General features: G+C 40.1%; 1 protein-coding gene across 3 annotated transcripts; it reads right to left on the bottom strand.

Annotated features, from left to right (window-relative positions):
• Positions 1 to 1,634: 1,634 nt before the first annotated feature.
• On the bottom strand, positions 1,635 to 14,911 carry LOX (lysyl oxidase). 3 transcript variants are annotated; one of them, XM_074166109.1, is made up of 7 exons: positions 14,182 to 14,297; positions 13,585 to 13,693; positions 12,176 to 12,313; positions 9,711 to 9,867; positions 7,260 to 7,355; positions 7,002 to 7,117; positions 1,635 to 5,457 (listed from the first exon to the last, which is right to left on the bottom strand). In XM_074166109.1, the coding sequence occupies exons 2-7, from the start codon at positions 13,632 to 13,634 to the stop codon at positions 5,451 to 5,453; spliced, it is 564 nt and encodes a 187-aa protein (XP_074022210.1). In that variant the 5' UTR covers positions 13,635 to 13,693; positions 14,182 to 14,297; the 3' UTR covers positions 1,635 to 5,450. The 3 variants fall into 3 exon arrangements, with proteins under 3 accessions (XP_074022210.1, XP_074022209.1, XP_074022208.1); XM_074166108.1 differs by lacking the exon at positions 1,635 to 5,457 and adding an exon at positions 14,505 to 14,911 and having other exon boundaries at positions 6,998 to 7,117; positions 14,182 to 14,426; XM_074166107.1 differs by lacking the exon at positions 1,635 to 5,457 and having other exon boundaries at positions 6,998 to 7,117; positions 14,182 to 14,911.
• Between the last annotated feature and the right edge of the window lie 12,414 nt (positions 14,912 to 27,325).

Here is a 27,325-nt window from a genome sequence, read left to right as displayed (position 1 = left end):
GCAATTTTTTGGGAACTGATAAACCAAATGAACTTGCCTGGAGGTTGTTGATAAAGTTCGGAACACTTTCTCCTCATTATAACAACATAACACTTTCAGTATATACATGATTTTAACATAACTTGTGTCTGTAATGCTGTTTAGACAGAGACCTCTCACAAAGTACTACCAATTTATTTTTATAGTGATATGGAAAGTTATTTCATTCTGTGATTATTAGATTTAAAAAACATTGAGAACCATTCAGTAACATACCATAGAAGAAATGTTCTCAGAGTACATCCTGTCAGACACTACTAGACTGCTTCATGTGCACAGTTTTTTCACTTCAGACTTACTGACAAAATGATCTCAGATTTTTCAAGTATCTTTTCAGAGAGTCAACATTAGTTCAAATGTGATTGTTTTCAGAAAAGAAAGACAGGTGTACTATTGATAGCGCCAGTTTGAAGATTTCCAAACAGGCATAAATATCGCTTTCATCAGTTTTTATGGGCTGATTAGATCAGGAGAAATAGGACTTGAATGAAAATTCAGTTACAGTAATACTTTCTTAACTGAAAATACTGGGCTGCTTTCTAATTGTAGACTGATGATCATTTTGCAATACTAGGCAGGTGATCTAATGTGAAAATGAGATAGTAGAATAGCAGATAGAAGATACTTGGTAACAAGGGGATGCTTTATTTTTGATAAATTTTAATATACTTTCTGCAATAATTGTATGCGGTTTTGACTGCATTTTTGTATTTGCATGGATTTTGATCCACACCAAGTTCTGCGCTCTAGGGGTAGCACTTGCAGGAATTCTCACTTTTAAGCTCTAATATGTAGTAGTATAGGAATAATTTTGTTAAATAAATTATAGAAACTTCATCACAACTTTTTTTTATATCTGAAATAATTCTACTTTTATGAATTTTAAAATAAAAAATACTACTAAGTATCTACTTATAAGTACTAAGTATTTTACTAGTAAGTAAAATACTACATGCTTTTTGTCTGCATTTACTCAGAGCCAAGAGTGCCATTAGTTGATATTTAAGTGCTTGACAACCTGTTAATAGTGTGAACATTCCAGAGTTTTTAACCATGCTTTTCTGTATTAATCCCCCAGTGAAGGGACAAGAGATGCTTCACAATTCAGCCTATTTCATCAGTTTAGCATATAGACTGAAGAGACAGCAGGACTTTGGTTTGTACTCAGAGAATGTAAATAACGAAAGGATAAAATGTTTTTGGAGTAACTGAGTGTTAAATGGGTTAGTTAATTCTAGAGTACATAAACTTTCTACCATGGACTGCTCAAATGTTATTTCCATTAAAGTTAAGTTTTTGAAATAGAAATTCTGAAAGTGGTTTCGAAGTTCCTATTCCTGTTCTGGAAATCTTGTGTCCAGATGAACCATACCTCATCCTGCTGTGCCTTCATGTTAAGCCTTTGTGTAGTGTGGGAGGTAGTATATCATGTCTTGCAACATTTTCTTTCTTTTTTCTAACTTGTGACTGAGACCATGTCAGCATGACAGAGTCTTCAGCATTTCTGTATAGATATAACAACTTTAATTGAAGCTTTCTTTTTGAGAGATGGATCTGGCCTATGCATCAAGTATAATACTTCGACAAGTAGAACGCTTGAAACATTTTATTCAAGTCATTTTCACATAAACTTGCAACCATAATACGGGCATGTAACACAAGAATATGAAAGTGCAATGAAGAATACAAAGCTAGTGCCTGAATATTATAAATTAGAGCTCTTCAGATAAAGATGCGAAGTTACTGAAATTAAGACTCTTGGAAGAAAAGTGAAGGAAATAATGAAAAACCTTCCAAAAAGTTGCAAAAATGAGTGGCATTTCACTGTATCTGTAGCATTTAGTTGCATAATAAAAACCTCCCAATAACATACTCTTTGGTTTTAATTCAAGTTAAAATCTTTCAGCACCTTTTAGGATTTGGAGAAAATGAAAATGCCTTATCGGCATAAATGTGAGACACAGGATAAACCACCTTTCAATGTCTCATTTATGAGATTCACCCTGCTGGTTTTGAATGAGTACACTGCAAACAATGGAAGAATGACTCTAGGAAGGTACGTTTGGTGTTTGCACTCATTCGACGCTGCATAGTAAACTTTGGAGCAGAGAGAAAATGAGTAGACTTTTACTAACACAAAAACATCATCTACACAATATGTTGGTTCCATTGGTGACCAATCTGTCATTTTTGTTACACTTTTGTCTAGAAATAATGCAAATATCAAATGTATTTCAGGATTAAAAAAAATATATAACAAACTCCTCCTGTAATGAGCCTGACATACGATATGTTCCTTATGTGCAATTCTTATCTAAAGATCTGAAATGTGGGAGGTAATTGCTTCATACACATTTTTACGATTTGGCTTTTCAAAGGAAATTTGAGACTGCAAGACAGCAAATTTGTACTAGAATTCTCTAAATCTGATTTTGCTCCCACTGAGACCAATGGCAACGTGCCTTTCAAAGTTGATGGGAATAAGCCCAATGTCTGGTAAAAAGGATTCCAAAATATAATTTGCTGTATAAAATAAGCTTTTATAAAAACAGTTTTTATAAATGTTTTTCAACAAAAATGCACATAATCCCATAAATATAATCCAGTATGAAAAAAGTAAGTTAAGGTGTCTGGGTCAAAACTGCAGAGCCAAGATACTGAAAATACCGGTTGGCACTCCCCTATTTAGAACTACTTCTACACATGCTATATAATAAACTCTCCTATTACATTGTGATTTACTATAGATAAATAGGGGAAGTTAAAGTCACATTCCTTCATTTTTTTTAATCCTAAAATCCCATGTTTTTTCTAAATAGACTGTTCATGTTATCTTAGGCAATTTTTGTGCTATTGTACATCACTGTCATGTTTCTTAACACACATTTCAAAACAAATACAATATTTTGCTACGGAAAAAAAAGCTACATTTTTGTAGCTACAATATCCCCAATATTCAAAGTTATGGCGTTCAACACCTTTCCAAACCAGGCCATTCCCACTGAATGGACTACATCCAGTATGACAACTTGCTCCACCTACACAGATGCTCAAGGTCCTCTAGCTCTTTGCTGACTTCAGTGGAGTTCTGCAACTAGTTTGGCTATAGACGTGTGAGCAGGTTACTGGCTCGTAAGCCGAGGGATAAACTCAGTTTCTGTGGCTGCTCTGTGTCCTGTTAGTGCTGTCTTATCCCACATTCAGCATCAGGCACAATGAGGTGCAAGCACACAACCTCTTGCCAGGAAGCAGCCCGTGCCCACAGCCTAGCTTCCATTACAGTAGCTTTTGTGTCCATCATCCAAGCTGCTGTCAGGATTTACACCCCAATTTTGACCCAAGTCTTTAGAAAGGTGAATGCACTTGCATCCGTTAACACCTCTTAATCTGAAAATGTGTTTGGGCTGAGATTGCAGAAGCCTAGACTTTAAACAGACTCTCGTTTTTGCAGACATATGTAATAAACGGCTTTCTAATGAATCTAGTTCCCAAATTTTGCTTCTGTTCGTTGCCCATACTGGTGAGTGATTGCTAAGGATCTCTCAGCAAACAAAAAGGGACCTGCAGATATAAATGGTATTCATTCTGCACCCACTCCCAATATTGGCTAGTAATCACTGGGTTGCTGGTTCTTAGATTTTTTTTAAGTATACATACTAGTTGTGCAAATTTGTAATCAAGTTATGATAAAGGTGGAAATACTTTATAATCGTGAAATAAGCTTAAATACATGTAGTAGTGGTAGTAAAGAACAAGTTGATCTTTAAAGTATATTATGATAATTCATAAAACTTCCAAATCAAATCCATAAGGTTCTATTGCATGATAGACATTCCAAACACTGTCTGAAGTATCCTCAATAGCGGTAATAAAACCTCTCCATACCTCTCAGGTTTTTTATTTTTTAACTATACTGAATAGCACATGTATTTTTCAATTTTTTAAAAACATATTGAGGTTTCCATGTTTCATTAGGTGTTTTGAACTGCTGATTAGCAATACCAATCAATACTTCTAGGTCCCTTTGTTTCAAAAGTAGATCCCTCATTTTACATGGTCAGAAACCTTCTGAAAAAAAACCCCACCAGATCCCCTTGTGATATGTTATTTCACAGTTTAAAAACAAAATCACAGCTACTGTAGCTTACAGCAGGGTGCACTGCAAAAGCAAAATAATTTGGGGATGGGAGGAGGAGTAGTGTACCCAGCACCAGTTAAGCAGTTCAGCAAAAACTTTAATTTGGGCTGGAAGTTTTTCTCCTTAACAATGTTGTATTTGGTTCCTGAACAGCCTAAAGTAGGATGTTAAATACATTGACTTTTGTTCTCCCTCTATATATAGTCTATTTTCAACTTCATTGTTTAATACTGAGATAAACATTTTAAAAGTCAAATACAGTACTTAAGGGGGAAGCAGGTAGTAGGCTTTTTCACGATAAAAATACTTCATTAGAGATTCTGACCTACTTCTGTTTGTGGTGCCACCTGAGTTAATTGCCTGTATTATTTTGATGTTAACCTGTTAAAGCTGGATGTTTTTCACAGATGACTACATCAGGGACTCTTCATGATCTCCAAGAGCCCTTTTCTTGACAGGTATTTATTTTTATCCACATTAAGTTTGCAGAAGTCTTTTAAAAGCCCCACCTTGAAAAATCTCTTGAACATAGAAAGGTGGATAAGGTCTTTAATTCATTTCCACAGATGAAAGGTTTCTTTCAAAACCCCATCTCTTTTTTACTTAAGAAAATGGAAAAACTTCTAATGTATTAAAAATGTAAACATACTTTTCTTGCAGGGGTATAACTGATATATATATATATATATGTATTTCTCTGCTATATGTTAATATTCCTTGAAAACTGAACATACTTTTCTCATTCATATCAACATGTCCTAGAAAGTTTTATTTTAATGGTACTGTAGCATTACTCTTAAGCTGGTTTTCATTCTGGTATTTTCTGAGATAGCTGACATTAGTACTTTCTATTGCATTTTATTTAATTAATTTTACATAATGTTTTCTACCTTTTAAAATATGTTCAACTTATTCACCAGTAATATTCCCACTGAAGTCTATTATCACCTAAACTCCAAATTTTCAGGAGTTAAGAGATGCTCATTTTTTAATGAATGAGTTAGATTTTAAAAATTTAAAGTATCTGTGCATGAATCACCAGTTCCACACATTTCAATACTAAAAAAAGTAATGCCAATTTAAATGCTTAAAATCCAGTTACAGATTTGGCTGAGAAGCAGCCGAAGTGCTTCAAAATCACATAAGGTGTGTGGGTGTATGTGTGTATGTTCTGTAGTTTGTTTCTATAGTGTTTACATCCTATTGAAGTTTATATAATGATACTTCAGTTCAAAACATTTGGCACAGTCTCATCCATTTTCTTGCATCTTTCTCAGTATCTGTAAAAGAAAAGAAACAATGTCACGCAGGCCAAGCAGATACAAAAAGCGTTATCTGCTAAATAGCCTTTTGTCAGCTTGAAGACGCAGGTCAAAAAACAGTAACAGGAATTTTGTTTCTTCGTGCTGCATGAATATATTTACTTAATAACGTTTACAAAGGTAAGATGGAGAGTCTAAAACTTAAAGGCGTGAAGCATAAATTTCCTTTCCATGGGAATGTGAGCAGAAACGCTGTTCCTAGAAGTACCAATTAATCACTCCTGTTACAGAGAAATGCTATAAAAGCTACTGCCGCAGGTCCGCCAAAAATAATCGCTCATGACCTGCAGGATGCCTGTTCTTTTTCCTCAGTTTCCTGCAAGTCTGATCACCACACGGCAAGAACAAATAGAGGATTCTGCTGAAGTAATTTAACTTGTTGCATTTATAACCAAAGTGTGATTATAAATACAGATCTCCACACTGGTGTGAAAAAAATGTTTCTCATTTTAGCTTCATTTAACTACTGGTTTCCTAATACAGATTAAGGACTGTGTATTTAAAGGCTAATTAAGCAATAGTCACATTAATTCAGTATGGTTTTTTCACTGATGCTGTTACAGCAGACTGATCATTTGTCTTACTTTTCATTTACTGCTCTGGAATTTATCTCACATAAACCTCTATACAATGTTAATACATCCTTATGCAATCCAAATGAAATCACTTAAAATATATTTTGCACGAGCAACTAATATATTATCCTGAGAACTGCTTACCTCTGTGTTACAGAAGACATTGCTTTTTCTGGGTGTGTTTCACAGATACTAAGCTACAGTAGTTCCACCATTAATTAAATGAATTTGCCTTTTTGGAGCTAAAAAAAAATGCATAATTGTGGCAAACTTTTACAGAATTAAACTGTAAATGAAGCATGTCTGGAAGAAATGTTTCAGGGAAGATGGCTGCTGTGTCAGCAGCAGCAGCAAAGTTACATACACGTGTGGGATTTTGCAGAATGTTTTAAGAGCTCTGTAGCTGCTCAACAGTTCTGTGTGGATGCTATAAATGGGTATTGAATCAGCACAGAAAGGTTTTAGTGCAAATACAAAGAAGGTGCGAGCCAGAGTCAGGTATCTAACAGCCCAATCCAGCAGCAATTTTGAAAGCACTACATATCCTGATGGCACAACTGGAAGAGCAAAATTCTCACTTATGATTGTTTTCAAGACTAAATAACTTTTAAGAATCAGTGCTAGCCTTACAGAAATAGTTTAATTACCGGAGGTGAGGATTTGAACCCTATGCAGTTATCAACAGTGAAGCAACTGTTCCCATCATTCCTGCCAGAAAAGACCTTTGAAAAGTACCATCTGAATTTTGCATTAACACACTAGATCCTGAAACCCAAGAAACAACATTCTGAAGAAACTGCTATCACTAGAATGAATGGTGGGAGTTATTTTTTCAATGTAAATTAAATCTCTAAGCTTTATAAATCTATTTGTCAACTTTAGTGCTATGAATATAAAACAGTTGCAAAGACAAAGGGATGTACTTACGGCGAAATTGTACAGCCAGAGGCATATGCGTGGTGGCCTGTATAGCGTATATCGCAGCGTACTATATTATTGGAGTAATCAGATTCAGGCACCAAATAGCTGGGGTTTACACTCACCTTAAGGGGAGAAAGCACAGTGTTATGTACTTCCAGGTTTGAGTTGATAACTTACACTCAAAAGGATGTACGCATACCATTTGCTTCTTTAAAAAACAACAAAAAAACCCCAAACAAACTTCCCCACTCCCAGTACCCGTACCTTCAGAATGTAATTTCCAGGTTTTACGTCTGTAATATCAATCCACTGGCAATCTATATCAGCATTGTAAGTGTCGTAGCAGCCAGGGCTCAGTCCCTTAAAAAATGAAGTTAAAATGGATGTCAAAAAATCATTAGGAATAATAACATTCCAGACATTAGGGACACTCAGACTGAAGTTCACTTTACCTTCACATTTCACTAAGAAAATTACCTCAGGAAATGAGGCTTATTTTTTCTGGGCATCCAAATTGGAACACGTAAGTCTAATGTATCACTTTTATAAACAGCACTGTATTACTACTGCATAAGAAACACCTATACTATTGATAGTATTTATTACAGTACTCCTTTTATGTAAATATCGTGGATGCTATTACTCACTGTTCTTTACAAAAGGTAAGAATAAAATCAAAACTGACAAAAGACTGGACCTAAATATCTGTAAATCTCAAGTAAATAAGTCCTTGAGTACAAACTTGATCACCATGTTGGAACGTGTCTCTACCCATGGGAATGATGAAACTTTTTACTATAGATGTATTCAGCCAAAGCGCCATCTTTGAACAGCACAGTCCGGGGCCATTTTCACATAGAGTTTTGCATGGAAATGGCATCTCTTCAGTTAAGTAGTGACAGAAGAATCTGCGAGAACTGAAAATGTAGCCTTTTTTCCCGATGCATCCTTTCTGAAGACTTCTTTGCTGTTAGGATCATTAGTAAAAATCTCTGTATATGAATGTATCAGTGGTTCACATCTGGTGTCTTTAACCACAGCCGATACAGATTGCTCTAGGCAAAGCTGATCTGTTCTGGCAACACACAGAGAGTGCACAAAACCTAAGTCCTGCAGGAATTCCTTCTTGACCTAGCTGGTGATCAGCTCAGACTCTCGCATATATGTGCCAAGTCTGAGGCTGGAGGAAAGTTTTACAGTCCAATTACAAACCCCTGAAATATGGGCTTCCAGTGGAAATGCTGACACAGCCATGATTCTAGTGACACAAATACTCCAGCTGTAAAATATGTACATTGCTTAGTTAGATGTCATAGTCTACAGAAGGAGAAAATATATTTATAAAACCTCTTCAAAGCCTTTATGTATTGGAGATCATTCATTATATTTAAAATTCAAATGTGGACACGTCAGCCAGTGAAGCATAGCTGTCATTTCTCTGTGATAAAATAACTACCTTCTAGATTAAAAACTGCGGAATAAGGGATACAAGTTTATGTATAAGTATGACCACATTGAGTTAAACCACATATCCATCAAGCTCAATGTCATGTCTCTGGCAATGGTCAGCAGCAGATGTTTGAGGAGAAAAGAACATAAAAAATGAGATCTGTAATGTCCTTTATTCAGGCAAATTCCTTCCACCAGGCATTTAACTGCATTTAAGACATGGGGTACCATCAGATTTTTGTGTTTAATAACCTCTATTACTTTGTCTAAATTTTCTTGAACCCATGTAGATATTTTTGATCTGTGCAACATCCTATGACAAGGAATTTAATACTTTATTCATGTGTCAAAAGATCACTCCTCTCTGTTTTAAAGCTATTAGCTGACAGTTCTTTTGAATATCCTTGAATTCTTGTACTATGAGAAACAGTGAATATCAACAATTTCCTCTTTCCATCCAGGACTACTGGTTTTCCAAATGGAATAGTCTATGAAATCTCTTAGTGTGGTAGCCATACTACACTCTGATCATCCTTGTTCTCCTGGGGTTGGTTGGTTTGTTTTTTTAAACTTTTCTGTAGCAATTTTGAGAGGTGGTGACCAAAACTCCATGCAATTGTCAAGGTAGGAGTCTATCTTGGATTTGTATAAGGTCATAATGGTACCTTTTAATTTTTATCTATTCCTTTAATAAGCCCTAGCACCTTGCCTTACATCATAATGTCCACATGGCTGCCATTCTCTTTAGCAGACCTCTGTGCACACATAAAACTATGCTGTAAGTGTTCCGTGTTGGACCGCCAGACGGTAGCTGTAGGTATTACAGAAATTCAGCACCTTCCAGCCTCATGCTCTGCAAGGGAGAAAATACTAGCGATGAACACTGGGACCAGCCAAGGGCATCACCAAGCAGTCTTGGGGGGAATGAACACTGGAAACCACTTCTTTACTGACTCTGTCTTGAGTTCCCTTTAGCTCGCTTGAGCAGTCCTGCAACCACAAGAACTTGTGGTGTGTTTTAGTATAGTTCAGTTAGCAGCAATGCTAGGCTAATGAGTGCCCCTACGTTTTAATGAGATGCCCACATTTAGCAGCACCTGGGTAAATTGTAAGCCTCCAAGTTGCTACCCTGGCCTCTATGATGGAGAATTGCAGAGCTAGTTAAGGCATGAGATAATTTAGGGTGTCAGATGATTGGTAGAAAAAAGATGCAAAGATAAATTAGAAGGGGAAAAGAAAGTTGGTTGTCTCTGAACCAACTCTTACCTGTGTATGTGCAGTACATGCATACCGTCTATAATATCCATAATCACAGGAGGTATCTTCAAGACAGAAACTTGCTTTGTGTCCTTCAGCAACTTTTCTGTGTGAGCTTGCATCCAGCAAGTCATAGTGGCTGAATTCATCCATGCTGTGATAATGTCTGTTAAACCATAAACAGATTATTAAAGATGGATCAGAACTTGTCAATGACATTTTGACATATTCTGTTTGATCTACCTTCGGTTAGATCTGGCCAAATTTTAGTTATTACACAGAACTCATGTGTTAGTATACTTTGCTATTACTGGCCATTCAATTAAGTTTTATTTTCATTATTCTGATCTTCATTGACTACGAAAATGCCATCTTCTATAAATAAATAATAGATTTTAATTTGTTAAGAGAAAGACTCCATAGCAGCACTGTTTTTCCAACATTTCCTGTTTCAGCTCTTTTTGAATAACAATAGCAAGTATTAAGTAGTTCGTATTTGAATCGTACATCTTATAACTGCCTTTAGCCAGAGTTTCACTAGGAATGCTTACCTTACATACTATAAATTCCAGGGAAGTTTGCTACTTGCTAGCAAAACCCCAACAATTTACTTTCTCATTTCCATAGCCCTCAATCCATGTAACACATTCATAACATTAGAGAAAACAAAATCTGCTTAAAGAAATCAGCTTCTGTGTACTGGCAATGCAGATCTCATCTGCTGCAAACATTTTTTGTAGTCTATATTTTATTAGTCTCCATTTCAGAAGTGTGTGTGGCTTAGTTCTGGGCACAGTGATGCATTTTTCTTGCTCTTACACAAAGTGAGTTCTAGCTCTTACTGTGCACTTGAACACCTGTTATTCTTGTAATTTCACTTTTTTCAAACACGCGGAAAGCTAAACTTGTACAATCTACCTGCACCTCATGCAGCGTTTGGCTGCTGTTACTTATAAATGCTTTCAGCTCAAGAGGTGTATTAAAAAGAGATAATCAAACAGAATTCAAATCTATTGTTAAAATGAAGAAGAGCACACAAGTCTCACAAGCATGCATGTAAAGAACACAACGGGTCCACAGATGATGATGACTAACACTTGAAGTCTGATGGCTAGCCAAACCAATTGGCAGTTACAGTTCATTTCCAAATGAGTTTGCTTCACTGTCATGGAAATGATCACAAGAAATGCATTTCTTTTGTAGACAATATATTTTCTGTCCAAGAACTGAATCAACATCAGAGACACATTGCATCTGGATAGCAATAGCTGGGCTATCATAGCAGACTAAGAAACTGCTTTTCTACAAATGGAAGATTTCAATTGCTCTCTATCCGTTTCATCCATTTATCAACTTTGTTAGCACCCGGGTTGGGGTTTTTTTGTTAGTGATGATGGGTTTTTTAGGGGTGGCGGTTAACTAAAGCATTTATGGAAGCTTTCTTTTGTTTGGTTTGATTTAGGCTTAGCTTTTTGATCCTTACAAGATTTATAAACTAGTAATAATGGTCTTTTTTTGAAAGAATTTCTTCTAATGATACTGATTTTTCATTCAAAGCATAAAGCCTCTGAAGCTAGAGAGAAATATTCCATTGACTCCAGGGGCCTTTAGCTCAAGCCCACATTACATACTAAATTTTTAATAGCATAATATTGTTACCACTTACGTACCTGTAACAGCAGTATTGTCTTTTAAGTAAGGTGGAAGTAAGATAAGCTTTCTAGTATTTTACAATTGGTCCTGCTATGAAATTGCGAAAATTGGAACAGACCTACAAACGGTTGCATGTGAATTTTCTGAAAAGGTACAAGTTTGCAGTGTTGCCTGCTCCCAAAATGTTGAAAAAGTTCTACTACATTTCCATTGCCATGTGTCCAGCAATTCTTCTATTTCTAGAGCAACACTGCTATGTGAAAGTACAATAAGATAAGGATATTGATAATGGGATCGGTCAACTCAGTATCTTCTCTTTTGGACATTGACCAGACCATTGCTTGTTAAGAACTAACCCACGAAATTCAGGTCAAGAAGTATGGGTTAATGTTTACAATGATAGGGAACGTGCTAGTAAAGGTACATTTTAGGGTTTCCACAGTTATTATAACGACTGGGACTTTTATTTGTTGGTTCCACTTAAATGTATCTGTACTATAACCTATGTAAAATATATTTAAAGGTAGAGGTGCTACTGTCAAAAGCTATTGTTAAATATTTGAGATTTGAGACTTGTATTTATAATGAATTTATACTTGCAAGAGTTTTATAGTTTAGATAAGCTTCATACCCATTTTGGTTTCATTTGGATATATAAAGAATAATTACCACTACCATAAAATTAATCAGACACTAAAAGGCTAAAATTTCCCCATGACTTCCTCCTGCTTCAGTGCAGTTTTAGAAAATGTCACCATGTAAGTGACAATTTGTTAGTGAAAAAGATGATTAGAAGGTACCATACTGAGCACTTCACTCACTGGTGACAGCTGTGCCACTCCCATGAATAACGGGGTCTGCTGGGCAGAAAATCTGACGTGCCTTGATTTTTCACTCTTTGGGGGAACCTCAGGAGCACCCGATTGTCATAGTCTCTAACATCTGCTCGATAAGCTGAGCTGTAATAATGCAAAAAAGAGCTGTAAGTATATGCAAGAAACACTCTAAAAACCACTTTGTATTGTCTCAGAAGTAACTGATAGCACGGATCTTTTCAGCCCCAGTAAAGCTCATGCATTGGACACACACAAGAATTCCACATGGTGTGCTCACAAGTGCCTGGTGTCAGACCAAGACCTGGGTAAGATTCAGATGTGCTTCTAATAATATAAACACAAGTTTGACCACTGACGGTCTGCCTCCATCTCTGAAACAGATCACCACTTAGCTGTAAAATTAGTCTGCACCAAAAATATGATTTCATCAGTTGCTGTTAACCAAAATAACTCACTGTGTACGTAAATCCCACAACAGATGTTTGTTTCTGTTGTAAAAAAAATTAATAAATGTATGCCTCAGACTGTATTTTCCTATTTTGCATAGCTATTATCTACAGTGTTATAAGTCCTGGGATATTTTAATCAACTGATACCCAGCAAGAACATTTCAATTAGTCTTCACTGTTATGTTAGCATAAAAAATACTACTTCTTATGCTATGTTTTCTTTTTCCAGCAAGTGAAGAAAGAGCATGACCCTGGAAATAGTCTGACATCAATTAATGAAGCTGGTAAATAAATAAATCTGTTTTGCATGATAAGGTATCAAACAAGTTAAAACGGTTAAAAACAGCCATGCTGATTTCTTTCCAAACAAAACAGGAAAAATCGCTCTTTGCCAACTGGACAGGACCTAACTTCATAGCAAAGCTGTTATTTCAACCCATTAAAAGACTTTGAAACACTTTTCAGGGAGATTTCAGTCTTAAGAGACATTACAAGGCATAGGCCCAGAAGCAATTAGCATCTTATAATTTTAGTAGTAACTTGTGCTGGTTACAAATAGGGTGGGTTTTTTAATGGAGTAGAGTATGATCTTGTTGTATTAGATGAGGGAGATTAAAATCACCAGATTCATGTGGTGCCGTTATTTTGTAAAATACAGATATGTTCAAATGAGCCTGAAAATAGAAATGTGCAATATAACTTTTCACAAAATGTATGTTCTTCAAAGCATCTGTAGTTTGTCTCTCTAATATGGTGGTATTGTTTTCTTATGTGCACACCCTACCATCTGCCACAGGCTTGAATAAAGTTACAAACCGGGCTATGTTTCCTCGGGCCCTCCAGCTGCACTTTTCTCCACTCCTCACCATGTCCTCAGGTACCCTGCAGTGGGTGCAGGAGCTCAAGAACCCACAGCAAAGAGGCAAAAGCCGGGGTGATGCCTACCTTGCCAGGCAGTTCTCCTCGGCAGCACATCTCAAATTATACATGGACATCCTCTGGACGTATGTGGACGCCTGGATGTAATAGGGATCCGGGACTAAGTCAGGGAGACCTGCAGTTCATCAAACCAACCACATAACAGCAAGATCAACCCAGGACACGTCTGCAAATACTTGGCTTCCATCCCAATCTTTAGGAGCCGTCGTTTTGCGACGGACCCCTGCCCCCATCAAGTTCGCTCTCGGTTTTTGCTCGGGCCCTTCGTCTTTTCTCAAAACCCGCATCACAACCACGACGCCTGGACCCCCGCTGTGGGCTTCCCGCCGTGCCCCCCGCAGCTCGTCACAACCCCGCCGCCCCTAGCCGCGGGGACTGCCGCCCACCGGGCTTCCCGCGGGTCGGGAGCCGTACAAACGCCTGCCCGGTCGGCTTTTGCCTTGAGCGAGGGGCTGGCAGGGACGCCTACCCCGCACCGCATCCCGCGGGACGCGCCGCGCTGGCACCGGCGAGCGCGGGAAGGGAGCGGGGCGGCGCGGCGGGGCCGGGGCAGGCGGGAGGGGAGGGAAGGGACCGGACGGGATGGAGAAGGAGGGTTCTTACCATATTGGAAGTAGCCCGTGCCATAGCCGGGTCTGTACCTGCTGCCCTGGCGTGGCCTCTCGTATGTGTCATAGTAGTTGTAATAGGGGTTATCGTCCGTGTACTTGTAGGGGTTGTAGGGGTCGTCTCCTACCATGACATCTTCCCGCCCGGGTCTGAAGCTGCTGAGGGGCGGCAGGCTGCCTGCCCCGGTGCTGCTCCGGTTGCCGTCGGTCCCGGCGCCGCCGGCGGGGCTCGTGGGGGCGCTGGGTCGCGACGCCCCCGAGGAAGCGCTCCTGGCCGCCCCGGCGGCGGCAGGGGTGGCGGCCCCCTGGCTCCGCTGCCCGGCGGCGCGACCCCCGGAGGGAGCCTGGTAGCCGGCCTGGAACCAGTGCCGTGCGCCGGAGCCCCCCCGGTTGCCGGCGGCGGGCTGGGGCTGCGCGGCGGTGGAGGCGGCGGCGGCTCGGGCGGCGGCTCCCCGCGGCAGCGTGCCGTTGTTCCGCAGCAGCAGGATTGGGCTGCCCGCCGCCTCCGCTGCCTGCCTGCGGCGGGGTGGCTGGTACTGGGAGCCGAGGCTGAGCAGGCTGTACACCTGCCCGTTGTTCTCCCACTGGATCCGCTGCCTCCAGGCGGCGGGGGGCGGCGGGGGGTCGCGGCGCGGCGGCTGCTGGCAGCCGGCGGGCCACAGGCAGCTCCAGTAGATACACGCGTGGAGCTGGGCGAGCAGGAGCCCCGGAGGCGCGAAATGCATCTTCTCTTCTTTCCTGGGTGCTGGCGCGGGAGAGAAACGGGCGAAAGCGGGTCGGGGGGCGAGCGGAGAGCGAGGGGCCCCTTTCCTGCCCGGGATGGGGCGGGGGAGTGTGGGGAGGCCGGGGGGGGGGGGCGTGCGGGCTGCGCCTCTGGAAGGGCTAGGCGGGCAGCGGGCTCTCAGGCGCGGCGGCACCCGGGCGGTGCCATCGGGCAGGTCGGGCCGTCGGGAAGGAAACCCGGCCCGGGGGAGGCGGCGGGAGCGGCTTTTCTTCTCCCCGGTATTTATAGGCGAGGGGATACGAATGGGAGCCGGAGCAAACAATCAGCCTCTCATCGTCCTCCGGCCCGCGCTGGTGTCTGGAGCGAGGAGGAGGAGGAGGAGGAGAGACCAGGGACTTTAAACTTGCTGGCACGCTCGCAAAGTTACACAAGCCCCGCTGGCTGGGCTGGCTGCGCCCCCGCCATTTGTTCACGTAATGCGGCTGGAAACGTGCGGCCCTGACAGTTCCCCCACGGCCGCCCCCCGCCCGCCGCCGCCCGCCCCGGCCGAGGAGGGGGGACTGGGGCGGGGGGACGGGGCGGTGAGGGGCGGCGGGGGCTCCCCATCCTCTTTCCCTCCATCCCTCCCTCCCTCCCTCCATCCCTGCCTGCCTCCCCCCCGCGCCCCGAGCCGAGCCCAGCCTGCGGCGGGCGGGCGCGCTCAGACACACGTAGGCTGCCAGAGTATGCCGTGGGGCAGCGCCAAAGTATGCAAAGGAAAAATGCTATTAGCTCATCAGCGCTGGAGAGACTAGAAACGGGGTGGCGGGGAGGGGGAAGGGGCCGCTAGCGAGAGAGGAAACATGTTTCTGGAAAATGTGCTGGCCGGCACATCTCCCGGGCTGGAGCAGCTGCTGGGGACCTTCGTCTCAGCGCTGAGTAACAGTCGGATCCCCTTAATGACCTCTTAATTAGAAGAAAACCTCCATCAAATAAACTCTTGACTATTGACTTTTGGGTTTTCTGCGCATGAGTCACAGGAGAAGTACACTGGCGGTGCTCCTCCCGGAGTAAGTTTTCATTGAAAAGTGAAATTTCACATGGGAGAGGCTTAGCCCCTTCACCAGAACAAATAAACCTGGCTCGGTCAGCATCTCCCCAAAACCGTGCTGGAGAAGAGGAGCAGGCTGTGGCCTGGGAGCCTCTCCCTCCCTTCCTGCCTTTACAAGAGTTCATCAACATCATGTTTTGATAAGTCCAATCACCCAGCAAAGCAAACGAATTAAGGTCTGTGGATTTCAGCCAAAAAATGGATTTCTTTTTGGGTGTATTTTTCCAAGAGCTGTTTGCTTATGAATCCTTGCAAAGGAATGGAGGAGAATACACAAAACTTCTCCTTCACCAAAAGTTTGGTGGTGAGGATATTTTTTAGATGATTCCCATCAAAGATGATCAGCCCAGGCTGGAAGTTTTAACCCTAGTGATGCAGGCACCTTCCTGCCGCTGCCATCTTCCACAGGTCAGGTTAACAGTCCTCACGCTGCTGGCCAGCCAGATATTTGCCACTGCATTTTGATGTTCTTGATACAGTTCTCCTGTCATTTTTTGTATTGTATTTTATTTTAATTGCATATTACTCCAGATGTTTCACACTTAATCACTGAAATCCTGCAGAACACGGTCCTGCATTGTGGCTGTGATGGATTGTGAACGCTGATTTATGCTGCTGTACAATTAGTAGTAGTAGTAGTTAGCCTTAAAGTAGCTCATTATAGCCTGTGAAATCAGTGGTACCATCCTGGGTATCAAAGTTATCCCTGTGGACAGGTGGGTCAGAGGCTGTGACCAGTGGCTGATGCCAGCTGCTCACCAAGTCAGGCTTGCTTGCTCTGCTCTTGATCTCAGGAAACCTGTGCCGCAGACAATTGTGCAGCCTAGTGGACTTACCTAAGCACTGTTCACTTCTCTGTGGTCACCCAAACATAGAGGGTTAAAATCCCTGGGAAATCAGCAGCTAACTATAAATTCCTAGTCTAGAGCACACTGAACAGCACAGGGCAGGTATGCACGAAAGCGGGCAAAGTCTTCTTACTTGGAAATGCCCCCGGGAGCGAAGTGGGTGTATGTTTTCACTGCTAGCCGGCATCAGGCCGGTAGGGAACATCTGCTGGACTGGGCCTCCAACCAGAACCAGTAACTGGTGTCTTTCCACAATCAGGTTGTGCCTGATGCTCCAGTTAGTACTAGTCTGAGCAGCCTGCTACAGAGGTGGTTGGGTTTGGGTTCTCTTATTCATCATATTTGCAGACCGCTCATCCCCTCTGATCTTTCTCATTGTGGGTTTGAAAGTATTATGCTCCATTTAAGGGTTTGCTTGGAATAATCAGTGACTAAGACTGAGTAAAATGGAAAGGTTGAAGATAGGGAAAATACAACACTGAAGGAATGAGGTTTCTGTCATTCTAATCTTCCTCTAAATCTTACTAGTGTTACAAACAGCAGGTTATTGCCCAATGTGTGATATTAGACAATGTTTCCACATAGTGGGATTCTAGCCAGTTTGGATTTTTTCTGATTAAGTAACTATTTTTCATGAAACTGGAGAAAGCATAGTTGAGGCTAGTCTTGCCCATTTATCAGCCATCCACGTTGTTTCCATTTTTTCCACAGTGTGAGTTTTATTCTTTAATTAATTTAGGTTTCATACATCATGAAAAGCACTATCAGCATCCTTAGAGAGCCGCCTCCTTCACTTACTAAGTGCCCGTAGTCACTCAGCTACTGTCCTCTCCTCACAGGTTGCCTAGTTATACCTAGTTTTTATACCTTGGGTCTGTCTAGACCAACAAAAAGCCCACCAGTAACTGTGACCAGAATTATGGAGGTGAAAATCTCTGCAACACCTTAGAAGTCTTGTAAGCAAGCCAGGTACTGTGATTGCTTTAAAAATGACCTAAAAACTGCTGAGTACTCTGGTATTAAGTTTTCTCATAAGGCAAATACAAGTTCTTTGCAAAACCTGCTTTTGATACTGGATCACAGTTAATTCAGTTACTTAAGCAATTCCCTACCTCTTTCTTTTCTGGCTAGAATGACTGGTATGCCTGGGTACTTGCTGCACTGGGGATTTTTGATTTCTGCCACCTACAGAAATGAATACAGCCTATATCAATTGAGAAATTAAAATTTCCCTCATGAGAAAATGACACTAATTGAAACAGCTATCAGTAAGTCATTGTAGTAATTGCTCAAAACCTGAGATCAGGAGGTATTTTATGTTTAAATTTAATTGTTGCAGTCCCCATTCAAAGGTTACAAATGGAAAAATTTTGTCTTCAATGGCATGTGTAGCATTTGTAGTCCTTATCTGTACACTGTACACCACTATTAAACAGCAGTTATGAATGGAAAAAGATTAACCAGTTCTTCAAAAAAAAAAAAAAAACCAAAACAAAATGAACCCCAAACAGAACCTAAGCTATTTGAATTTGGCATGTCTTAGTACATGTCCTAAGAAAGATATTTTAAGGTTCTCTAAGCTTAAAAGTGTGGTAGTGTACGAAAGGGGGAGTTATTTTAAATGACAGACAGTTTGCACCAATCAAATTATTTGTTGCTTTTAATGTTATTTTTTTAAAAAATTATCAGTTCTGTTGTTATAAGATGGCTAATTTGTGTCCTTGTTTAGTGTCAAATTGGGATGCTTAGCTAGAGTCACACATGTGAAACAAGAAATATGAATAATTTTATAAAATTCTAACATGAACCTAGGCATACTTAATATGTGTTGAGTATATTTCTTTGAAGCCGGTATTTACCTGTTTGGGACTGAAAGTTGTTTATTGAGGAGTCACTATGAAAAAAATCTTGAAGACTACTGGTTGGTTTCAGCTTTCTGTATCTGAGAGAAATTTGGTTTACTTATCCAAGGTATGCTTGAGTAGATAAAGAATTTATTCAGATTTTTCCGTTCGCATAAACACTGAGTTGCAACTAGATTACTCAAATTTATCTTGTTTTGCAGATTTATAAATTGTCATTTTTACATTCAAATATTCTAAATAGAGTAATTTTGTTGTACACTAGAACACTGAGAATTTTTCTGAAGCACATTTTACAACAGGTCCGAATATCCGTATTTAGAAACTCGTCAGTGCATTGGATTAAAAGGTTCCTAATTATAATTAATTCCCCTTAATAGTTGGAATTAAGATGTTAAGATATTCTTTGCAGTATGTGAACTTCACTAGAAACTAAGAACACTGAGTATTTTCAGATTCAGGTCTGTAATGAGATTATTTTAACAAAGCAACTTAATTAGAGACCAGGGTTATAGACTTTTTCTGACATCAGTAGTCTTCAGAGCAGACTGTAAGAATTTATTTTCACAAAAGTTAATCTTCGAGTTAAATTTAGGTACCATTTGTAGGTCTGATTTTGAAGTCCCTAATCAGGCAGCTTCCTATGACTATTAGTAAAGTGCAACTTTAGTAAACTCTCAGACTTTCTTCTGCTCTGAATTTATGAAGGAAGACATAGATCTTTGTTGCTTCAATGAGCTTGTCAATTTGTTGAAGAAAGAAAATGTTTAAAATTTTATTAATAGGTAATCATCTCAATTCAAAATTATCAGCCAAAATGCCACCTGGCCCCTATCTAATATTTTGGGTTTACCTATCTGCATTACAAAAATAGTTTGTGGTTACTTTGGTTTATATACTATGGGTAGAGCTACCGAATTGCAGATATCTGTGCCTAATGAAGAAAAGTAAGTGTACTTGTCTATCTCTTCAAGATCTGACAGCATTATCAAAAAAGCTGCTACAGGACCTGAGATAGCTGTTATTTCTTGCATGAGACCTGAAGACAAAAGCCTTCTGATGTCAGTGGATTTTTTTTTGCAAAATCAGGGTTTTGCAATGAAGTTTTAATAGCAGTATTCTCTAAGTTTAGAGTATTGATGTGGTGGTAAAGCTGAAGATGAACAGTTTCACAGTATGCAGTTACATGGTTTCTTACTTGAACCTAGATTTTAAAAGCGCATAGTGAAAATTAAACAAAACCCCTCTCCCTTCTTGAATTGATAGCATGTTTCACCTCTGAATATTGTTTTCTAACTTTTCTGTTTGTTTTCTGTTGGTCTCCCAAAGATTTCTATAAAAAGTGACATTTCTAAAAAAAGGGAGATAAATAGATAAATTGGCAGCTACTGCAAATTCAATCAGAGATTTGAAAACCCAGCACAGTTATTTCTTTTCTTACACATGAGCATCTGCAATGAAATCTTCCCTAACTATTGTCTTTGAAGCATTCTTTGCAACTGTATGCAAAACGTACCATCAGTAATATAACCAGTTATGTTTGGTTTGATTTCAGTAAGTTGTCTGATGACATGTAAAAAGGAATAAAAATCCAAGACATGCAAAGTGAAGAGCCCCCTATCTGTGCATTAATGTCTGTGATAGGTACCAAATAGTTTCATTAAGCAAGGATAATAGAATTAAGATTAGATTTGTACAGTGCATGTGTAAATAGTACTTTTCTGTTTAGGGAGTTCAGTCCTGAATTGTCTTCATAAGCAGGCCATGTGCTTGAGAACTGCCTACCATCTCAGATACAACTGCCTAATTTTATTGATGTTTTTGAATACTGAGAAGAGGTTATAATGATAAACTTGAAAAATCCAAGTGAATTCAGAAACAGCAAATGTTTGGCTGAACAGTTCTATACACAGGCATGTCTTTGTTGTGGAAGGGCTCCAAAATGAGTCTTGCCTTCTGTGTATTTTGCACAAAAGCAAAAAAAAACCAGCTAGTAAGTCCAAGATGAGGAAGACCTGAGAAAACAATTAGTTTTGAACTGAGGCATTCAGCAGACTGTTCTGAGATTAAGAAGATTATGTATGAAGGGAGAGGAATGGATAACATTTCAGATCCATCATTTTGCTTTCCTCTTCAGCAGGGAAGTGCTTGCAAATCTTCCACAAAATGGAACACTGTCCAACATAATGTAAGAGCAGAACATGTCGGCAGAAATTTTGGAACATGTTTTTACTATGCATCTCATCAAAGATAGTTGGACAGTGCAGCAGTGTTATCTCTAAAACAAAGAACTTTGTGAAAATAGCACAAAGGAGTTTCAGATCCATCATGTCTATGTTGTTTAGTTTACAAGTACATATAATTCCTAACTGCTACATGCCTGAATCTGATATTTTTTTTTCCATCTAGTGTATAACATCTTCGTAACCAGCTCTGAATTTTCATGGCTGTCACAGAGACAGGTAATTTGCTTTGTGGAACTTCAGTGTCTGATGGAAAGATACCAGAGAGGAGCCCATTTTCAGATCCTGAGGTGAATTTTCATACTTGACACAGGAAAAGAATTCTGTGTTATACTGATAAGTGCATACAAAGGCTCAATTAAAATAGCAATCACTAATGCTGTTCATAATGCAAATGCGTATACATAAAAGGTGGGACAATGATGAAGAAATAGACACAGGATACTCCCATATACCTATGACTAGGATTTTAATTGTCTGCTACTTTGTTTTCATTGAAGAATATGTGCACAGTAAAAAAAACAGACAAACAAACAAAAATCCCACATCTTTGCATTAGAGAGAATGTTTTAGAGGTGAGTATCAAGGAAATTAGAAATAGAGTTTGCAGTTTCAATTCAAAAAGAAATGAGGGAAAAATAGAAATAGATGGATTGGCCAGCTTCTCCACAGTGAGATCTACTTCTAGCAGGACACAGAAACCTACCTGACAAAAAGTCTTCTGATAGAGATGCAGGTTCAGACGTATAAGCTATCTTATCTTAGCCAAGTTCCCAAAGAAAAACAGTATTTTTTAGGCATCTATCAGCCCTTAATCCCTCCTAGGTGTCTCCAGCATGTTTTGTTGTATCTGATGTCAAAATGTAGATGTCTGGTCAGTAGGCAGGATGTTTCTGAAATAAATACCCTCATAGTGGTAACTCAGTGTTGGTGCCTATCTTGGTATTGGCAAGCCAATGATTGATATTATTAAGACATATTGGCTCTATTTTCCTTATCAGACCATTACGTGTAGAAAGTTTCATTTGTAAACCCTGAAAATGGTTTTCTGTGTGGAATTACGTAAACAAATGTGGTGCATCCACCTGGAAGTTATGTCAAGGCATATGAATGACAGAGAGATAATTAGGGACAGCCAGCATGGCTTCACCAAGGGCGAAATCCAAAGAGCTGCAGTCACCAGCTCAATGTCCAAATGGAGATCAGTAACAAGGGATGTCCCTCAGGGGTCCATATTGGGGGCAGTACTGCTCATTATCTTTATTAGTGACACGGAGAGTAGGATTGAGTACAGCCTCAGAAAGTTTGAGCATGACACCAAGCTGAATGGTGCAGTTGATTTGTTTGAGGGATGGGATGCCATCCAGAGAGACCTTGGCAGGCTTGAGGAACAGGCCCATGTGAGCCTCATGAAGTTTGGCAAGTTGAAGTGCAAGGGTTGGGGCAATCTCCAGTGTCAATACAGGCTAGGGGGTGAATGGTTTTGGAGCAGCCCTGTGGAGAAGGATTTGGGGACAGTGGTAGATTAGAAATCACTGGCAACGTGTTCTTGCAGCCCAGAAAGCCAACCACATCCCAGGCTGCATCAAAAGAAATGCAGCGAGCAGGACAAGGGAGGTGATTCTGCCTCTTTACTCCACTCTGGTGAGACCCCAGCTGGAGTACTGTGTTCAGCTTTGGGGTCTTCAGCACAGGAAGGACACAGACCTGTTGGAGCAGGTCCAGAGGAGAGCTACAAAGATGATAAGAGGGCTGGAGCACTTATGCTACAAGGACAAGCTGAGAGAGTTGGGGTTGTTCAGCTTGGAGAAGAGAACGCTCTGGGGACACCTTATAGCAGCCTTCCAGTACCTAAAACGGGCTTATAAGAAAGATGTAGAGATACTTTTTATCAGGGCCTATAGTGACAGGGCAAGGGATAACAGTTTGAAACAGAAGCAGGTAGATTTATATTAGATATAAGGAAAAAATTTTTTTACAGTGAAGGTGGTGAGACACTGGAACCGGTTGCCCAGAGAAGCTGTGGATGCCCCATCCCTGGAAGTGTTCAAGGTCAAGTTGGATGGGGCTTTCACCAACCCGACCTAGTGAAAGATGTCCCTGGCCCATAAAAGGTGGGGTGAGGGGGTTGGAACTAGAAGATCTTTGAAGGTCCTTTCCAACCCAAACCATTCTATTGATTCTTTGAAAATAGGTATATTTCCAGTCCTGTGACAAATCAGCTTACATACAATAGAGACATGCCAGTTTGCTTAAATCAATGGTTTGGACTGGTGAGCATTTCTTGGCTGCTGAGCATTTCTTTCTCTAGGCATAACTAAGTATAACTATTCTAGGAAGACCGAAAAAAGAAGTGTCTAATTGAATGAGTCTTGGGAAGAACTGACTTTATTTATTTACCTTCCTTCTAAGATGAAGAGGACACTAAACCTATTGAGAAATCAATTGTTTTTCATATTCTCATCCTATCCAAGTACATGATCTTGGTCCTGTTATATTTCCTCCCTACTACTCTCAGTTTTTTCCCAATTGTTATGCACTTTCTCCAGCCAGATTGTCAGCTCTCCAGGGCAGGGACCATGCCTTCCTATGTATAAGCTCAGTGATGCTCACAGTCGGGCAATAAGTCTGACTATTACTTTTGGCCACTGCTGCAATATGAAGAGCGGCACTGAATACAGAATGCCGTATTGAACAAATGCGACATTTAGAACATGTGAAAGCCCTCATGCAGCTGTGTGTATTATTGAACAAAGTTGACACTCAGCAATTCTGACTCAAATAAAACATCCACGGTGGTTTTCCCTTTGGGCTAAATTTCATCATAATATTTTGTCTTACATACCAATATTATGAACTCTTTTACTATTCTGCTCGATAGTAGATCCTTTTTGAAATACATTTCTAATCTAGTTCCTATTTTCATCCACAGGTAATTATCAGATTTCACTTTAGGTCTTGTCATTGCTCAGATGACTGGAGAAATAATTTGAACTAAAACATTAAGTCATGCAGTTAGCCTGAAAGGAATGTTTATAAAAAGATGTTGAAGGTATATCAGGGCAATGACTATAATATTTGCTTTACCAACTAAGAGTAGAAGAAAAGATATATACTTAGAAAGTGCTCGTTTGGCTTTAATGACCTGAAACAAAATTTAAAAGTAAATACTATTTTCTCCTCTCCGTGTACAGACTCAAGCAGCTACTAATTGAAGACCAATCTTTCAGAGTAAGTTTAGAAACTGCCATGGTATGCCAAGTTGATTTAGTTGGGTTTATTCTGTCTGAGTTGAGGCCTAACACAGTAATTGGTTTAAACTGCACTGCATGTGTCATTTCAAAGCATTCAAAATTATCTCAACATTTGATGTCATATAGCCTACCAGAAACTTCCATGAAAATAGATACATTATTCAGGAATTTATACAATCAGTTGTGCTCATTTCAGTTGAATACTGTAGTGACAGAGGTGGCTGCTGCCATTATCTGAGAAAGTGGAACCCCATCCCTCCAGCTGACTTGTGTTGTCCCATGTGGTACATGTCTGAGCTCTGCAACTGCATCAGGTCAGGCAATGGGGTGATGCTGCCAGTAGGGTCTACAAGAGAATAGGCAATGGGACAAAGGAGAGAACAAACGACAGCAGTCTTGACCCTGGTGCAACACTGACTTCTCTGTAGCTCTGGAGGAACTAGGGAAAACCTGTGGTTTGTATGAATTGTCTGTGTGGTGGTATGAGAGTAGGATGTGAATACACGAGACAGGGAAAAACAGGAACAAATAAACCCCTTCCTCAGTAAATCTACAGCAAAAGCTGCAGTATTTTTTTTTTGTTTTGGTCTAGTTTTACCATGCTAATTTCTTTCTGTACTTGCTCTTGTTTAGCAAAATTTCCTGTATGTATCTATCTATATAAAATTGTATCTAGGTACAAGTACCATTTCCCTGCATAGATTGAACAAAATCAAACTCCTGGATCTATACAAATACAAAGACCATCATAAACAAATAAATACAGTCCTAAGTTTAGGTGATTTTTATATTTCTAATCACCATCCATGCTTTTTTATGGGGAACACAATAGGGACTGGCTGTTCTGCAGAATGGGGTGTCCCACCAGTCATAGTATGACAAATTGCACCTTCTAGCACAATGATCTGAAAGAACTGTAGGGAGGTGTGCCTGGTCCTAGCTTTTCTGCTTTTCTTGATGGAAGGTTACTGTGAGTGCTCCTTTCAAGTCAAGCTTCACAGAGGAAGGCAGAAAGAGTTTCTCCAAAGAGCCATGAGAAATCATAAGGAATAAGAAAGTCTTGATTTGATGGCATTGTTTCACTCACTGTCATGGACCTCTTGAGGAATAAAGAGCAGAGCCTATAGGAACTCCTATAGAGCTTCTCTTGGAATCAGCTGAAGAGACCCTGCAGGAAGAGAGAACCTGAATAAGGGTTGGCAAGTTTAAGAAGCAAAGATGCTGCTTCAGAAGGTTGAAACTTATTGAATGTCTGGTTCCAGGAGCAGGTATTTTCCCCCCAAGACATGCAAGGATTACAGTGTGCCTGGATTCCCCTTTAAAGTTTTGTGGACAGTACTCAATTCTAGTGAACAACTCCCAAGGAAATCAGCTGAGTTACACCAGTGTAGGACTTTGCATCTAAAAACAGAGTATTTAACATGTTTCTATATGTCCTGTGATGTATTTTGTAACAAATGAAAATTCCTCCAGATACTGTATTTTTTCACATTTTTTACTGTAGCTCTGAGTGTTCATTTCACTTTGCATTAAAATTTGAATGGTTTCCAGCACAGCTGTCCTGTTGTAAAACTTTAGTTAATTAAAGTTTAAATTTGACTGTGGTATGAAGTAGGAGCAGAGCACTATTTAAAATGAGTTAGTTAAGAAGGGCAAGATACTGTCTTTCTCAAGCTGCCATTTGCCTGTCCATCATTACTGTACTGTCCTTACAGGTTAGTATTTGCCAAAGACTAAACAATAACAAGTAGTAACTTCAGTTTGCATTGCGTCATGGAAGATTCAAAAGCACTTTATAGAAATCTCTCCCATCACTCTTCTTTGCACACCACTGAGGAAGAGCGTGTCACCTCTGTTAAAGTAATGTTAATGAGCAGTGTTAGACAGGAAGAAAATGAAACATTCTTTTATAGAAACCTCTGGGGAAATATGTAAGTAAGATTACATGCGTTAGAATTTGGATTGGAATTTGGATTTAAAAAATTTTGATGCCAAGAAGGACCTGCATAACACAGGCAATTGAATTTCACCCAGTAATTTCTGCATAAAGGTCATAATTAGTCGCTGAGCTAAGATATCTTTTTTAGAAAGACAGTCTTGGATTAAAGAGGTCAAATGATAGAGAACACACCACATCCCAAAGTCAGCTGATGCAATAGTTTTTTCTTCACTTCAAACCAAACAAAAAGAAAGCAAACCAAAGCAAAACCAAACAAAACTGTGCCTTATTTGTAATTTGAATTGAGCACTTCTGCTGAAGTTGTCATTCATGACAACATCTGTAGTAAGAAAGCACCTGCTAACACAAGCATGAACATGTTTTAAGCATGAGCAGTGGTGAATGGAGAAGTAATAAAAATAAAGCAAAGTATTGTTCACTGTTCTTGTTTACTCACCTTTGTAAGGTCCCTCACTTTTCACTTCTGGCTTCTTGTTTCATGAGGGAGGGCCAGGGTGGTGTTGAGTGTTGAAGAGCTTTGAAGAACCTTTTGAAATGAACCTTACCATTATCTTTGGAGTGAGCATCATTCACTGCTTTTCTGCCTGTGAGAAAGGAGCATTTCGCCGGAAAGGAGCAGTTTTGGATGCTGCATCTGGTGTGCTGAAAATGTATTTATCTAACTTAGCATTCTTCATGCCAAACAATGGAGTGCTAGTGAGTGTCGGGAGATGGGGAGCATGAGGAAGAGAGACCTGCTTACCCCCCCAGAAGCATTTTGGGAAGTTTGAAATATAGCAGGTAAACTATATCCCATACCTGAAGAAACTGGCCAGGTTTCTTTCTTTAGGGTTAAAAGATAGCAAACAGAGGCCAGAAACAAAGGACACGTTTCCATTGTGGTTAGCGTGACCCAGTCAGTCTTGTCCCATAGGCGCAGTCCCAGCAAGTCCTGTGCACTCCAGACTGTCTGGGGCACCTCCATGCTCTGTGTGACCAAAGCCTTACCAAGACGTACCTCTCCCAAGAAGGCTGCAAACAAAATGAGACTACTGGAACATTCATTTCTTTTCTTTTGAATCATTGGAGGTTATGTAGTATCTACAGAGCATCTCTTACCTCTTTGGGTTTTCAAGTACCATTGAGATAAATTTTCCATCATTTTTACTTTGCTCGCTG

This window comes from Numenius arquata, chromosome Z (genome assembly GCF_964106895.1).
Source record: "Numenius arquata chromosome Z, bNumArq3.hap1.1, whole genome shotgun sequence".
NCBI classification, from domain to species: domain Eukaryota; kingdom Metazoa; phylum Chordata; class Aves; order Charadriiformes; family Scolopacidae; genus Numenius; species Numenius arquata.
Note: the sequence above shows the minus strand (reverse complement) of the source record. Positions and strands in the feature narration are given on the sequence as shown.